The sequence below is a fragment of the Leuciscus leuciscus genome (genome assembly GCF_965113295.1).
Source record: "Leuciscus leuciscus genome assembly, chromosome: 9".
NCBI classification, from domain to species: Eukaryota; Metazoa; Chordata; class Actinopteri; order Cypriniformes; family Leuciscidae; genus Leuciscus; species Leuciscus leuciscus.
In genome coordinates, this window is record NC_138733.1 from 35,978,494 (window position 1) to 35,995,993 (window position 17,500).

Sequence of the window (17,500 nt, forward strand, 5' to 3'; positions counted from 1 at the left end):
TCATTTCTTCTTATCTGGCTGACAACATTTCCATTATTATTTTTAGTTCATTTTTGCATCCATGTGTTTTTGTGTGACTCTCATCTGCTCCTCACAGTCATTTACTCACTTGGAAGGCGACTCGTTTGCATTGGGTTTTGCCTTTGTTTTTTTCCTGTGTCATTTTTCTTCCCCCTGTTTCTTACAGGTGCCATGGATGCATTTTCTGTTTTTAAAAGCCTTTAAGTTCTCCACCAAAATAACACATTTATTCCCAAAAATGGAAAATTATTCCATATATAATAAGATTTATTTTGAACCGAATTAAGAAATAAATGAAGATTAACTGAATTAAAAATGATATTTTCCATATGGTTTCGCCCATAACAACTACATTATCCTAACCATCATAACTTACACTAAATTATTTGCACTTTTCACCACATGAGGAATAAAGCATCTGAAAGGTCAAATATGGTTTGAATTTAAAATACATATTTCATTGAAAAATGTAATGCTTAGAGGTCTCTTTATCTGACTATAGCAACCTGACAAATTACAACAAATCAAGTAATTTTTTTGGGTTAGATCATGAACAAATATGTCATTGAAATAACAACTGCAGTAATGCACACTTTTTTCTCGTTTTTTCGTAATTTCTGAAATAAAGCTGAAATAAAATTTAAATTAAATGTTAGATGAAAAAATTCCTGCTTTAATAAGCATTAAATACACAGTGAATACACAAATATTTGGTAAAAAAGTAAATTTTTTGTAATCAATATAAGTATTGAATGAAATCAGATGGCAGACTGTCTAAAGCATATTGCACACATCCCTTCTTCTCTCTCCCTCCTGTTTTTTTTACAGGCAGAAGATGATTTGGTGTCTGAGGTAACTTGGGTTTGATGAGCAGTATATCTCTGTACTCGTGATTTGCGTTTTTTCCCCTCATTTCGCAACTGATTTTCCTCCTTTATTCTTCCTTTTAACCTCCTGTTTCACTTCCCAATTCTAGCTGCCTCCTGTCAGTCTCTTTCTCCTCTCTCCATCTGTTTCTGCATGCATCTCTTCAACTTAAGCTCTCACATTCCTCTCATCTGATTCAGTCTGTTCTCCCCTCTAGGAGGAAGAAGAACTGCGAGAGCTTGAGGTAGATTGATACATGTCTATTTTCCACTTTTTGTCTCTATTTTCCTTCTCTTTCTCTTTTTCTTTCCTCTCTTTTCTTTCTTCTAACTACACTTGATATCTGTTCTCTAGCACTTGGACCAAATTTAACATACAATACTTTTATACCAGATACATAAGTGATTCACTGAAGTCCCTCAGTGAATAATATATACAACATGACATAAATTTAGCTTTAGATAGTGTCTAAAAGGCATCAGTGCATCACAATGCATCGACCTGAGAATGACAATTTAATGTATTAATAATGAAATGTAAGAATTAATTCATTTATTATCCAATGTTGAATGGTTGAGCTATTTTTTTTTTATAAAGATATTAATTCCTTTTAATTAATTCTTTATAACTGTTTTCATTGTATTTTTTTGATCAAATAAATACAGCATTGGTTTCCATAAATTATGATTTATTGTAATTTTAAAAAATTTATATTTAACATTTTTCTGTAATTATTTTTCATTTATTTAATAAAGAGAAATACAGACCCACATTGAAACACTACCTCAAATTAAAGGAAATGTTACTGTTGAAAAAAAGAAAAAAAATATTGCAACAATACAACAAATTACATTAGAAGGTCACTAAACATTTTACTTATCTGTTATTTTTAGTTAAAGGTATATAATATGCATGTTTTTGTCATTTGTTTACTACATTTGTTTAGACACTGAAACATACATTATCAATAAATTAACAGCTTCTAAAAAAAGAAATGCTACTAAATACCCCAGACTGCACATTTGAATACTAATATTATCATGTTGTAAACGATGCAAGGAAATGATATGCCATGATCAGTGTTGAGGGTCAAATTGAAACCCACATCCTCCTCATAAGAACTACTACTCAGTGTGCTTAAATGTGCACTTACCACACGGCCACGACACTAGTAATATTTTTATTTTTGTGACATAAGCGTACACACACCAATTTTATTTTCCACATTCAGTTGCAGTAAACTCCTCTCCATGATCCTCACCTGCTCTCCCTTTTCTCCAGACATGCTGCATCAAGCTCTCCTCATCTCTCTCAGTTGTCTTTTCTTTTCTTCTCTTTTCTTTTCCAGTCATTCCATCCCTCACTTATGTTACAGGAGAATTTTTTTCCCCACTGGCTGTCACTTCTAGGATCTTTCTTTATTGTGGAAACACACACATATATATCCACTCAAACTCACTTCCACTGCTCATCCTCTTAGCACAGAGAACTATCTGGGTGTAGCATAACCTTCAGCCCCCCTAGTAGTTGATTCTTTCACTCAAATACATTGATGCATTCTTCTGTTTTAATACCAAATTCCTTTATCGCAGGAGGAAGAGGAACATGCCTCAGAGGTACTCTTGAACATTTTAGCTTGTTTTGAGCATGTTGTGGTCGGGGAAGGCCAGGGGCACCGGTGCATGTCACCAGTTTTGTTTGAAATCTTTCAGATTGACTAGATCAGTGGTTCTCAACCAGGGGTCCAGGGCCCACTAGGGGCCCTCAGCACATTTCCAAAGGGGTTGCAAGTGAGTAAAAAAATGCAACCCGGTTCCCTGAGAAGGGGAACGAGACGCTGCGTCTTGGTGTTGCATTGTGGGAAACATCATCAGCATGGCCGTTATCTGAAGCAAGTTTTACCACACGGCAATATTCATTGGTGTAACATTCATTATTCAGTTAGCAAACATACATTTTGTGATATACTCACAGCGAAGTTCTTTTTTTGTTCTTTGCTTAGTGGTAAAAAGATAGAGAGCTGAGAGCGGCGTTTAGATGAATATCAACAAAATTTGAGCAAATGTTGTTTCACGCGAGCAGTGCATGAGTGGACCGTTCGCTAGGGCCTCACTCCAAGTAATGCATTACTTTACTTATTACTTGAAAAAAGTAATCAGATTACGTAACTCATGCTACATGTAATGCGTTGATGATGCTATGGGTAACCAATACCCACTATATCATGCTGAAGGAATGCCTGCCTCACTAAGCTGTGAATATTCACAAACAAAGCGGGCAGAGCACTAAACGACTCTGAAACTCAGCTGGAGTCAAGAGTGCATCAACCTTATGTGACTTGCATAATACTATATAGTTGCGCTACTCCTTAAAGCCACTATCCACCGGCACTAGGGTAAAACTCCCAAGCTCCATAACATATTTACAAAGGAAGTCCAGGCTAGTCCAGGTATGCCTTACTAGCACCTCAGCAATATTGCTGGTGAAGGCTCTTGGGAAGCAGCCTACAAAAGCAGCGAGTTGCTAAAACCTCAGTAATTAGAACCTTAGCATAGACCAGGAGTGGACGACTACTTGCTTTTCTAAGATGTAGTAGTCTATCTCCATACTGCCCAAGGTACAACCTTATGTATTGCCATCCATCCAAGGGGCAGTATATGCCCCTACCACTATATACTATACACACAGGAGAGAAACAATGCCTTGCCAATGAACCACAAAGTGGTCTGGAATGGTTTAGACGGCAAGACTGCAGCCTTCAACGAAGATGCCTCACTCTGCTAGCCAGCGTCTCTTCTACAGGGGGCATCTTCATGTATCCCTGCTCGCTCAATCCTTCCACATTTGTGTAATTTGAATGTGGAAAAGGATTGATGTGTGTTGAATTCAGCTTCTTCCATGACCTCTCCACTTCAGTGTGAAGATCCAGAAGAAACGGCAGGCTCATGGAGGAGGGACGAACCAAACTCACCAGAAATCGCTCATTGAGTCCACTGCGAGCAACGTCCTGTCTCTGGCGCGACCAAGTCAAGTTCAACCTGGTCATGGTGCGGGCCATTACATCCAACAGTTCCTTGTTTGTGGGGTTGATGGAAGAAGCCAAAGAATTGGCTTCCTAATCAAGCAGATCACCCCAGCTAGCAACAAGGATTGAAAAAACTAAATCCCTTTCTCAAATTCTTCAGCCAGCTCAACCTGCGAGCCCCATGATCTCCATGTCACCGGCGGCAGCAGCAAGACCTGCAAGCAGGGTGCAGACTGCAGATGCTTGTCCCTCATCCCTCTAGAAGAGGGCCAAGCATGAGCAGAGCTTCCATACTGTGAACTTGTCACATTAAACGGATCCAGACCCCTCGAGCTCTCCCAAGTAAACAATGCAAAGATCATGGGTGTCTTCAGGTGTCATAAAACAAGGACAGGGAGGCACACACTTTCTACATTTCTGAATTTGCTGCTTTTTTCTCCATAGTTTCATCTTTGTTACAACGCGCTACAAACAAACAGCTCCTAAAGACAAAAAAGTTGATGACATGTAATTCAGGTGTTCTATTATAATCACTGGCGGCCCGTGTGTGACGCCATGGGACTGCTGGGGGTGGGGGGCTTCAAATATTGTCTTTGAGTCAGAAAGGGTGAGAACTACTGGTCTAGACACTTGCATCTGAAAAAGTTTTGCCTTTACATTTGTGTCATTGAATTGCTTGATTATTTTCTTACGGTTGCAGAGTTTAAAGCTGCTGCAAGCGATTCACTTTTGGAGTATCACACATAAAATGTCCCTGTTATTTGACAGGAGTCAGTGAAATAGGTACCACTAGCCGCGTTTCCACTGTCGGGCCAGGGCCGGGCCGTGCTAGTGCGTGCCAGGGCCAGTCGCGTTTCCACTGTCACTTCCGGGGCTTGATCGGGGCTTACTCAGGGCCAATGGCCAGGATTTCTGGCCCGTCGAATACCTTGGGCCAGAGCGGGCCAGCTCGGGCTAGAGGAGTGGTTACGAACAGAGGCGGAGTATACCTGAGTCGAGAGACGGCAGCGCCGGATGATTCTGTCAGCATTAAAGACTTTTAAAATAATTTAACTCGCGTTCATGTTTGAATGCCTTGTGTTTGTGATGCAAAAGACTATGCGCGCTAACCGTTACCATAGTAAACATAGTAAACGCTTGAAGATACGCATAGTAAAAAAACATACGCTTGAAGAAATCCGACCAATCATAAAGGCTATCACAGTCATGTTTTTATTTTATCTGTCAGTAGCCCACGTCTCGTCTCTTTATACCGGACTATCATAAAATAAAGCAACTTTTTTTTCGGGAGCTTCCTCTGTGCAGAAACGAGGACGTTATAAAATACATCGTTGCTGAACTTGCTAAGCTAAGCATTCAGTGAACAACGCTTCAAGTTCGGGAAAAAATTAAAAAGTTGTGGGCGCAGTACAAGGCGATTAAAACGCACAATGGACAAAGCGGTGCCCAGAGAAGGAACTTTCCATGGTTCGACTTGATGGACGGTGTGCTGGGTCACCGTCCATCTGTTAGTGGAGAGACAAGTCGGGACACTATGGCAGCCGCGGACGGTGAGTTAATACATGCTATCTTCTTAAAATCTAAGTTTTCTAACTTCCTGCCTGAATGAACATCATAATAGCGTGCCGCACGAGTGCTATTTTTAGACCGCAAGGCCGCGTGACGTCAGCAACGTAAACCGGAAGGGGGTCAACATAGAAGCGCGCTCGCTTATGATTCATGCTAGTACTGCTTGTTTTCTGCCGGTTATCCCTCAAATAAGAACATGCTGAGTAAACACTGCTGCTATGGAACTTGCAGAAACGACTCCAGACACTATGACCGTCCACATATGAAGGATGTATTCTTTATTCGTTTCCCGAATTACCCCCAACAACTGTCAGACGTAAGACAACCAGAGGACAAAGTATATATGACAGACAGGACATAGGGTGGTATAAGATAGCTTGTTGAAACTGCAAAATGTCACTGTCAGTGGCGTAAGGCGATGTTTTTTAGGGGAGAAATTCTGTCGATAACAATCTAACGTTACCTCTGGATCAGGTCGTCTCTTTTTCCCGTCTTTTTCAGCCCTCTACACTCAAGCCATCTCTTCAATTGAATATTTGTATGTTCTTCTACTTCTATACCAGTGAATTTGGCACCGGGGACATCATTCTCGGACAGAGTTAGCAGGTTTAGCTCAGTAGACATCTCGTCCGTAAACTGTTTACATGCGTCTAGCATGAGTGACACGCGCGAGTTTGACCCCCCTAGCAACCGTCGCTAGCTTAATGAATATTACTGAGAAAAGGTGACGTATATCGTGCGGTACGCTATTCCCGCTGAAATGGGTGGGGTTGTATGACGTTTGATCCAGGAAGGCGTGTTAAGGGCGGGGTTTAGGGCAGCGCTGCAGGGCTAATTGCCCGGCAGTGGAAACGCAAGCCCGGTGCTTGAGGCCCGAGGCCACTGGCCCGGCTCGGCTCGCTGTTAGCCCTAGCCCGGCCTTGGCCCGACAGTGGAAACGCGGCTACTGGTGTGCGGCAGGGACACAGGGAGAGCCGTGGGAGCGGAGCAAGGCCGGAGCAAGGCCAGTGACGAGGCCTCTGCTCCCACAGCTCTCAGCCCTACTCCACAGTGCCCTAAATAGTTTGTTTGTTGTTTGTTCTGCTCATATGTCACTCTTTTATAGCTCAGGAGTGTTCTCACATTTCTTTAAAATATAAAACGTGGCTCAGAAATTTCTCTTAAATTCCTTAGGAGAAAAAAAAAAACACAAGTGAACTTGGCCAACATCGCTTACACCAGCTTTATCTTGATCAAACAAAAACCACAAAATAAGATACATTTTATATTTTTATTGAACACTTTAACAGTTTAACATGTTTGCAATTGTTGGGTCATTGTGTTCAATAAAGACAAAAAGTATTTATTCTAGACTTTGTTTTTTATTAGATGTACTAACTAACATATTTATGAACCTTGTTTTGTCACTTTATTTGTTACAGTATTGTAACATATTATTTAAAATTTCTAAAGTTATCAGATCTTTGTCATTTATTTAGTTTTTTTTTTTAATGCTATGGGAACACCCTCTAGGTCAAATACAGGACAATTGTCTAAAGCCTTTAAAGAATCATGCCAATTGTTTGGCTGATGGCACTTGCATCATCCATCACCTGTGCCTCAAAAGGACATGTTTGCAATAATGGAAACAAAAGCAGGACTAAGAAGTACTCTCAGAATCTCGTTCCCTTCTCAGGGAACCAAGTTTATATATATAAGTGAGATGTTCCCCTTCATAGGTTTATTCTGTAAGTTCTTCCATCTCTGTAAGACAACAGAAAATCCCATGAAGCAGAAAGGCCTTAGCCATCTCGGCCCACGGATAAAGCAGGAAATCAAAGAATGTCTCTGACAGAAACACCCAGCATGGAACATGTTCAGCAGCAATTGCAGCTACATGTACCCCGAGTGTAGCCGGAAACAAACACATTTGAAGGAATGCCAGCGCTGATCTAATAGGGCAGTGGACTGGGTCCAACTTTCCAAGGTTCCACATCTCTGGATGAAGCTGCCGAATTGATCCTGAGAAAGTAGGTCCAATTGGACTGGAATCTTCCAAGAAGAACCCTCCAAAGCCCAGGACACACCAAACCAACGCCAAAGAACTAGCGCTGATGAAAGCCGACTGTGTTGTCGCGTCGCCTGCGTTGGGGGAAAAAAGCTGCACCTGAACACACCGAGCGAACTATAGCCGGCTGTCAGTCATGCACGTTCTGCGCCTGCGTGGAAATGAGACAACTGTCTATTTCTGAAGATATATTCATCTATATTCGTCATTCAAAAAGGGAAACCGACGCTGCAGGCTGCAGATACACAAACCATAAACAAAGCTGTGCGTGCTTATCTTTTTTAATATCAGTCCTGCTAAACACTTTCTTTATTCCACTCCGCTCATGTTAATATTGAAATATTCCCCAAGGAACACTCAGGTAAAAGATGACGTAACATTAGAACAGCCTTCTATCTGTACCGTTTTGACTTCTTTGCTCACTGTTTTGCTATCATTCTCGTGCACTGACTCGTTCACTAAGTTGAACAGCCAATCAGAGTTCTCTCTATCATCGACGGCCCGACACCGATTCAACATGTCGAATCGGCCGGAAAAAAGCAGACGAGGACCAATTTCAGCTGACTGTGTGAAACCGTGCAGAACACACTGAGAAAACTTAGTCGCCGACGCACAGGCTTGGTGTGTCCCGGGCTTAAAAGAGATATCAGATCCAAAAACAAAACCTAGGTTGGTGACTCAACAACAGACATTTCTGTTTTCCCTTATCCTCAAAAGGTCCGCTAAGAGCAGTCAAATCGGCAGGAAAACATACTTGCTGGTTCTGGGCTACCTTTGCATTACTAGGGAACAGAGAGAAGAGGACACTGGGTGGTTTCACTGGACGGAAACAGATCCACCTTCGCCCATCCGAACCTTTTGCCAGATCACACTCACCACTTCAGGGTGTAACCTCCACTCTCCGGGCCTCAACCCATGCCTCGAGAGTGGAACGTACATCGATAATCTCTACAGGGCGTGAGAACGTATTCCCCCTTGATGATTCGGATAAGAGATCACTGATAACACAGGTCTGTTCTTATCAACATGCGTCAACCCCGAAAGTCCAGAAGGAATTGTTTCAATGCAGAAATACCACCAATATCTCCAGGCTATTCAAATATGCTGTGATCATCTTCATCATCATTATTCCTTTACATGAAAGAGATTTGCATCGCAAGCATCTGGGTCATATGTTTAATCTGACTAACATAACGCTCCTCTGCTGCCACCACGCAATCCAGAAACATTAGCTTGACATCAGAGTCAAGGCGTCTAGCTCACGTGTGCCTCGATGGGCTTCAGACAATCCTCACACCTGGAGGGTGTTCCCACTACTGACACAGCATCGAGTGACCTATGAAAGGGAAAGTTAGTTGGTGCAAATCTAAGTAAAGGGGAATTCAAGAACAATTAATAATAATGCAACATTACAATGTCATCATATATCCAGATATGGATATTATCCACTGGTTGTAGCCAAATGAGTCCTGAGTCCTGCACTTGTCTTTTTTATGGAATATGCTCCAGGGTGGAGAAAATACATTGTTCAATGTGCACCAAAGAGTTTAATGAAGCATTGTAAACATGATGTTGATGCATAGAGAAAAAAATCTGACGTTTAACAAGACCATCAGCATGCAATACACGTTGGTTTTATAAATGTTGTATTGAAAAAAGCAGGACATGGACTCTTCTCCTTTAGGGTGGCATGGTTGACATTCAGATGGGAATAAGATGCAGTGAATGGTGTTTTGGTGTGGTGTAAAAAAAAATGCTGTGAAAAATGTTCCTGTTATCTCAGCATTGGGTCTGAGTGTATTTTCACTGTCATAACTCTTCAGTGAGAGAGAATGTTAAAAAGGCTATGAAGCAGAGTGGTACCGTGGTAGGCCACACAATGCAAGTCCGAAGGGAATATTCCAAGTTTAGAACAACTCCGGCTCAGTCAACAACATCCAAGAACCCTTCTGCTTTCAAACTCTGGAATGCCTTGCTTCTTAGATTTCTATTGTAATATTAATGCATACAGTATTTGTTTAGTTTTACAAACTGAGGGACACATTAAAATTATTGTCTGGTATTCAGGATACTTTATAATATTTTAAAAAGACAACAAAAACAGCAAAACTTGTCTTGAAGAAATAGTTTCTTCATAGATTGGTATAGCGTTTGACTGATCCAATATGCTGATGCTGCTTAAAGACAACTTAATTAATAAACTAATCGATAGGCTACACTTTTCAGGTTGATTCATAATTCAGGTACAGTATAACGATTTTGTGCAGATTTGTATTGTTTTCCTCTAAGAGCCAGGCCGCACAAAAATGATTAATAAAACCGAATAATAATGATAAATAATGAAAAATAGAATAGAATTATGGCCAAACAAATTATACAGGAGGCATTTATAGCATCTAGGAACAATATGCTGTTAACTGTGTGATTGCTGTCATTCACAGGAAGACTAGTGTTCTGAAACTGAGGATTTTGGACCTGGATTTTCCCACACAGGTAATACATGTCTTTCGTCTTCTCTGCCACTTGGTGGCGCTGTAGGATACAATTTGCTTGCTTTTGTCCAGGACTAAAGATATTTGTGTGCCTGGTGAACCAAAGACTGTTGAGTGCTTAAAAGAAAGATCCTGCCGGCAATGTTATCTTAAATCATATTGGCTTAAATTGACTTTCTGTGTTTGTTGCATTTGTTTATAAGCATGTTTAAAATGTATCGTTGATATTTAATTACCTCACAGTTTTAAAAGTCATGAGGAATATATTTTTCTTTATTCTTTATCTGTTTAAGATAAAAGATTTCATTGTACTATGAAAAGATACTGTAATTTTTAAAGTTTAAATACTAAGCATGCCTTGTTTCACAGAGAGATGTTAGATTAAGCCAGGATTAAGCTTTAGTTCATTTAGGGCATTTAAGTAGCTTTTATAAACGTGCCTTGGAGTAAAACATTACTGGTGTAGTAATATTGCAAGTTGCTTTCAGTTAAAACAGCTCAAACATGTCTTTTAGCCTGGGACTATTTTAAGCCTCGCCTGTGAAAAGGGGGGATTAACTCGTACAATTCAGTGTTCAGAAACGTGGCCCTCCCAGTCACAGTGACTAACATCAGCAGGATAGATGATTTTATTTCTTCTGGTGTATAACACCAGAAAATCTATTGACAAAAGACCCGTCAAAGTTAATCAAAGTACCGCTGTTCATTTCACATGGAAAGAGTTTCTTAAAGGAACAACAGCAACATTGGGCTGGTTAATTTTCTAAAAGAGAAAAACTGCTTTATTTTAAACAACAAAACAATTTTTTTTTACTAATGTTACAAAAGGACCCCAGAAAGTAAATAGTAATATACAGTTATAGAGATAATTTACATTTTGCCAGTCATTGTCTGAAAATAAACCACTAGATCAGGACTCTGAACCAAAGCAAAGGGATTTATTTTGTGATTATGACTGGCTTGGTTGTACATCATCTCACTTATTGATATGTAATATTAAAACTACAACAGTAATATTTATTTGAGTTAATGTCTTACTGTCTCGAGTCGCAAGGTGGCACCAAATGTAACCAGTATGAAAAGAAAGAGAACACGGAGTGGCATTGCTGTCAGGTGGTCAAACACAGTTATAGGAGAAATGTACTTTTGTCAAATAAGTTTTTATCCAAATTAAATCTGATACTCAACGATTAATTAGTTATTTTCTCATTATAATCATAACTTATCATAATATGATAAATTACTACATATATTTATGTATTGAATATAAATTATATCGTTTATTATTATATACATTTTTACAAAAGAAAAAGATTGTACAAATGACCAAAAAATACATGTACAGTAATGCCCTTATAATGAATACCTAGCAGGCAAGTGAGATGAACCATTGACTGTAAAGTCAAGAATGACAAAGGTTTAACTATAAATATTAAATACTTTTGCACAAATAATTTAACATGACATGTTTTGATGAATAGTTCATGTGATATATAGTGATGAAATTAATAAGATGTAATATGACAAGTAGAAAACTAAAAAAATCTTTTAAACAACAGTTTAACTGCACATTGGGATACACTGTGATTTGGGAAAGCAATAATACTTGCTGATCAATTTAAGTGCTCACATAAACTTGAAATATGAAATATTTAATTTGATCTATATTTCTGCCATGCACTGTCCATGGTCATTATATATTATTTAATAGGTCAGTGAATAAATGCATGGATCAGCATTTGAATGTTAAGCATGGTCAAGTCAATTCATCTTTATGTATATAGTGCATTACAGATTGTTTCAAAGCAGCTTTACAGAGATAACAGGAAAATAATGATTCAGTCAATGATGCAAACAGAGTTCAATTCGGCTGTAAAGCAGCTCTAAAAATACAATAGTAAACAGTCATTGTTGAAGCTGAAGTCAGTTCAGTGTTGATTCAGTTTGGTTCAATAACTGTGTAAAGTTCATTAATTATGCAATGAGCTCAATTAATATATAAAGCAGCCCAGTTCAGTTCTCATCCAATAGTGTCAGTCAAATAAATAACATTGTTGAATATTAAGTGTCCCCAGCTTAGCAAGCCAGAGTCTACAGTGGCAAAGAACCCAAACTCCATCAGCTGACAGAAATGGTGGGAAAAGAATGAACCAACATGTTGTGATTATGATTCCAGGCTGCATCACAAGTCAGATTGTGGATTGGTATCATTCAGAATATCAGAATATTGTTGGTCTGGAATTAATCTTGTTGCATTGAGGGTCCAGGGTTCTAGCCTGCAATAAAATAACCTCATTTTAGTAAATGAAAAGCACATCAGCTTTAGTGCGTCGGCACATTTGTGTGCATGTTGTTTTGTGATCTCATAGGTACAGATAGATACATCAGAGCTGTACGGGAGAGGATATTGCTGCTGTCACTCTCGGACACACTCAGCAAAACATAAAAAATGACACAAACTAATGAAATGAAAACTAAAATTGGAGATGTTTCCTGCTTATTAGAAGATGCACCCTGCCGCCAAGCTATTTCATAAAGAGATGGGGACAAAATTGGCCATGGCAATAAGTTGTGGGTACAATTCTTGGTCACCAAACAACGCCTGTGCTTCAAACGCTCTTATTTTAAGCATCAAGTCAAGTTAAAGTATTTGCATAGCACTTTCCATAATACACATTGCTTCAAAGCAGCTTTACAGAAAATCTGGATTTTAATGTTTATAATATCTTAATATCGTAAACTACATGTGACCCTGGATCACAAAACCAGTCACATGGGTATATTTGTGGCAATAGCCAACAATACATTGTATGGGGCAAAATTATCGATTTTTTTTATGCCAAAAATCATTAGGATATTAAGTAAAGATCATGTTCCATGAAGACATTTTGTAAATTCGCTACCATAAATATATAAAACATTTATTTTGTGAGTGAATGCAGCACAATCGCGAATATAAATGGACAACTTTAAAGGCGATTTTCTCAATGTTTCGATTTGTTTGCACCCTCAGATTCCAGATTTTCAAATAGTTGAATCTCTGCCAAGTATTGTCATATCCTAACAAACCATACATCAATTGAAAGCTTATTCGTTCAGTTTTCAGATGATGTATAAATCTACATTTTAAAAAAATTGACCCATGTGACTGCTTTTGTGGTCCAGGGTCACACATAAGCAATCAAGCAGTTTAAATATGCTGTACGTTAATGTACTGTATGTATGCAAATAAAGTTGGAATGAAAACCTAGGTGATATATAATTACATTAGCGATGAAATAAATCAAAGAGTTTTGCTATATAGTATATACGGTATCACTTTATGTGACTACTGTGGATAAAGTATATTATATATATGTGTTGAACTTTATATAGAGAGCTTTGCGGCGATAAAACAATTACTAAACAATCACATATCCAAGATTTCCTTTTTAATATAGTATAGGATGTCCAATATATCCAACTGTAACCAAGTTTAGGGAAGAAGAAGGCGGGAACCGGTGAACGTTTAACGTAATTTTAAAGACAAAATAATCAAACAACAAAACAAAAGTAAAGCGTATAAACATAAAACAACAACATTAAATCCAGGCCCGGTCCTCTCCTTAGTCACTCTTCCTTTCATCGTTCTGGAGCTCCTCCGTGGGACTCGAGACCGGTGTCATTCACCGGCTCATTAACACTCGCACCACTGGCCTCGCTCCCTTCCCACGGCTCGCGGCCCCGCCTTGCTTGCCACACCTACTTGGCCGTTAAAGGTATAGCGGAGGATTTTTTACTTCCGGGTGGATCACCTATACTATTGGTCCTCCTAATTGTCAATCATTATGGTGAATCAATCAAACTTATTCAAAAAGTGGAGAGGGCGGGTCTTATCTAAAATTCGGAAAGATCCTCCACTATACCTTTAATATAGTTTACATTTTTCAATCATATAACTGTCAAGCAGTTTGGATTTGCTGTATAGTACATACTGCCTAACGTGAGTGTACTGTATGTATCCAGGTTGAATATACTTTTATTAGTATAATTAAGTTGTTAATTATGTGGTGTTATGTCCCAGACAGCAACATAGTGTCGGCCCAGATCCGGTTCACATCTGGTACATGTGGATTCAACGCACACGTGGGCCGGATCTGAGCCGACACTATGGTGCTGTCTGGGGTGGTTATGTGGTGCTATTGAGAATTATAAAACCTGTAAGGTGCCTAATTAACAAGCCTTATTACTATTAAGCATATTACTATAAACATATTTTCCATTTTGTTTTTTGCTATTTTTCATTTTCTTTGTGGAAATCAACAGCATGACAAATAAGTGGGAGGGGGATCATGATGTTGACGAGCAACCTTTGCTGCTTCACATTTATGAACGCACAGCCCTTATTATGTGCTTTACCTTCCAGCTTGAAGTTCCCTGGAGCCATCCAAAATCCCCCACAAACACCTTCACCGAAGCGTTATTCAAGCCAAATGTGACACCACTGCACTGGAGAACATGCACTCAGGACCCCGGCTTCAAGCTCCCCATGAATGCTGTGCCTTATCCCATTACTGATGAGGCTGCAAAATGCCTTTGTATGCTTTTATTGCTTAACTGGCGAGTTTCAAGTGAATTTTAAAGGGATGTCTTTTTTCTTACTGTACATATAGAAGATAGCTATTTCTATAACCTTTAAACTAACATTTTGTGACTTTGTTCTATAGAATCCCAAATAGTTGTGCTGAACCATTTAAATGTGCCAAACCAATACTTGCAATAACTGTTAGTGTTGTGAAATACAGTCAAACTTTGGACACACTTTGCTACAATGCTAAATGCTAATTATAAAATCAAACCGTTGCAAATTCATAGGCTTTATCAACTTCTAGACGGTAGGAGAAAACTTGTTTGCTGTGCGTTCGATCAAATTCATCAGTCACTTAACCAAGCTAGCTCTGTAAGATAACATTTTGTAGCTGCTAACATTTGCACTTAGCCAAGCTAGCCGTAAGATAACATTTTGTAGATGCTAACATTTGCACTTAGCCAAGCTAGCCGTAAGATAACATTTTGTAGATGCTAACATTTGCACTTAGCCAAGCTAGCCGTAAATAAATGCTAAAATCTGCACTTAGCCAAGCTAGCCGTAAGATAACATTTTGTAGATGCTAACATTTGCAGGTACTTGATATCCCATTATCCCCAAAAACTGAATAAAACTGTGCAAGGCAAAAGAAAACTGATCCAAAAGACAATAAATATGGTTCATGAATATGAACATTGACTATAGTTTGTTTTGCTAATGGCATGAAAGAGAATTCAATTTAAAAAGGCAATATTGTCAATATTATTTTTCAGCATAAGTCAATAATTTTGCATATTGTTGGGTCTGTACAGCTCATGGTAAAATAAATGTCATTCTTAAAGTATGATTGGAAATTGCCAAACAGTTTTAGCTTATTGAATATGAAATTAGGGCTAAGAATATTTAAGTATATTTTAAATTACAATTTAAAAGTTGGGCCCTCGGGCAAAAAAAAAAAAAAAAAGTTTATAAACCACTGAGTTAAAATATAATAGTTTTGATTTGTTTAATATTTTCGGTCACTACATAATTGGCATGCTTCTTTTTCTGTCATCATCCTGAAATATGGAAAATATTAGTAGTAATAAAGACAAGAGTAGGTGTGTCCAAAACTTAGTTAAGTGTACATGTATACATACTTCATTGGGGCAAAATTAGACTTAACAAAATGCTTCAAAGTTGGTTACAACCACAGTTGAAGTTAAAATTAGACAATAACACTGTAAAAGGGCATAAGTCATAATTCCCTCCCTTTTCAGTCTATTGTGTCTGATTTCAGTCCGAATGTGTGACGTCAATTCCTGCGGGAAGCCGTTCTCTGTAGTCGTTCGGCAGTTCTAATGCACTTTGTATGTAGACAGAAGTGAATGGTTGGAAATACCCTTCTTTAACATTAAAGAGTGAGTTATAAAGGCGCTGTCTGCTTCATTATGTTCTATTCTTGACACATTGTGTGTATTTAAAGAGCAGAAATGTTCAACCAGGGTGGTGCCAATTCAATAAACAGGATGTGAATTTAAAAAGAGATTCCCTAGAGATAGTGAATGGAAGACAAGGAGGTTTTCTCATGCTCACATTTGACTTAACAATAGCAGCAAATTGAAGATGTTATTTTAGGCCGTCACTGTAATATTCACAGCAGCCTGTGAGTCACTGGTGAAGATTTGCAGTGGTCAGTTCAAGGCTAAAAAGGCTGTTTTGCTTTCAGTAATATTTAACTCGCTAGTTTTGGCCACATCCCACAGTTCCACACAATCTGCTACTATATTGACTGTGGGAAACGTGATCTCTGTATGAAACAAGCTCTCTGGAATACTGTATGACACATCCCGGGAGACGTAAGGTAAGAATACAGCAGCAGGATTTGTTATTCAGTAATTCAATAAATCCTTTGATAAGTATTTTATAAGTTGGACAAATGTGGGTCACAGGTGTAAGCCATTTCAATATTTTAAGGTTAAACAATCTCTTGTTCATGTGTTTTCATGATTTAGAGTTACAGTGTTAGCAGACTCATGCACTATAATGTGGGAAAAGGTTCAACATCTCACATTTAGTTTGTTTTTATTCTCTCTCTCTCTTTTTTTCTTTTTTTTTTCTTTTTTTTTTTACAGCAACAAGCATATAAATTGTATTCGGGTGAATCTTACAAAACCAGTTAAGAACATGACCATAATTTAACAAAAAAAACAAAAAAAAAGAAGAATTTATATTTTGCACAAAGAAATCAGACTAATTTGATTTGTATTATTTTATTATTTTCATCACAATTACACACATTTTCCCTACATGTCTTGTTACCGTAAAATGTAAAAGTTGAAATAATTTTTTATTATACTTTATTTATTAATGTCAATATATACATTTATATGGATTTTGAAGGGAAAGTGTATATTTAGGCCCTATAACTGGCCATCATTTCTCAGTTAAATCACCTTTTGCTTGAGGTCCTACAGCATGAATATATATATATATATATATATATATATATATATATATATATACATACATATATTCAAATATTCAAATATTTCACATTCAGCATGTGTGAATCATAATAATAATAATAGTTCCATATATCACCTTAGCACTTTTTAAGACCTAATATAAAATATTTTAAAATATATATTAAACATATGTACAGAAAAAATATTAAATATATAAATGTATATTTCCATAAGAATATATAATTCAATTCAATTAATTTGATGTATTTAAATAGACTGCATTTCACAACACTTTAATGTACGGTATTTTATTTAAGTGTTACTGCAACATTAACAGTGTGTGGCTCATGTTGTAAATAAGGTAAAAAGTCACTACAATTTTATTTTTTGTAGGAATTGCAAATATTTTCTCCACCGTGTCCTTGCTGTGCAGAACAATGGCCTGACTGTTTCTCTGGCAATATG

General features: G+C 38.0%; 2 protein-coding genes across 10 annotated transcripts in view; both read left to right on the forward strand.

Moving 5' to 3' along the window:
* The window catches only part of sh3bgr (SH3 domain binding glutamate-rich protein), a 32,516-nt gene extending 17,993 nt beyond the window's left edge, over nucleotides 1–14,523 (forward strand). For 3 of the 9 annotated variants that reach the window (XM_082180736.1, XM_082180738.1, XM_082180743.1), the window contains 5 exons: nucleotides 850–873; nucleotides 1,106–1,132; nucleotides 2,481–2,504; nucleotides 9,971–10,022; nucleotides 14,427–14,523. In XM_082180736.1, coding sequence (XP_082036862.1) covers nucleotides 850–873; nucleotides 1,106–1,132; nucleotides 2,481–2,504; nucleotides 9,971–9,979 — 84 coding nt within the window. In that variant the 3' untranslated portion in view covers nucleotides 9,980–10,022; nucleotides 14,427–14,523. The remainder of the gene's footprint in view (nucleotides 1–849; nucleotides 874–1,105; nucleotides 1,133–2,480; nucleotides 2,505–9,970; nucleotides 10,023–14,426) is intronic. The other 6 variants (XM_082180737.1, XM_082180739.1, XM_082180740.1 and 3 more) reach the window with 3 other exon arrangements.
* Nucleotides 14,524–14,637: 114 nt separating this feature from the next.
* The window catches only part of igsf5b (immunoglobulin superfamily, member 5b), a 22,680-nt gene continuing 19,817 nt past the window's right edge, over nucleotides 14,638–17,500 (forward strand). The window contains exons 1-2 of the mRNA XM_082180681.1: nucleotides 14,638–16,431; nucleotides 17,429–17,500. The exon at nucleotides 17,429–17,500 is cut by the window's right edge and continues 34 nt beyond it. Coding sequence (XP_082036807.1) covers nucleotides 16,408–16,431; nucleotides 17,429–17,500 — 96 coding nt within the window. The 5' untranslated portion in view covers nucleotides 14,638–16,407. The remainder of the gene's footprint in view (nucleotides 16,432–17,428) is intronic.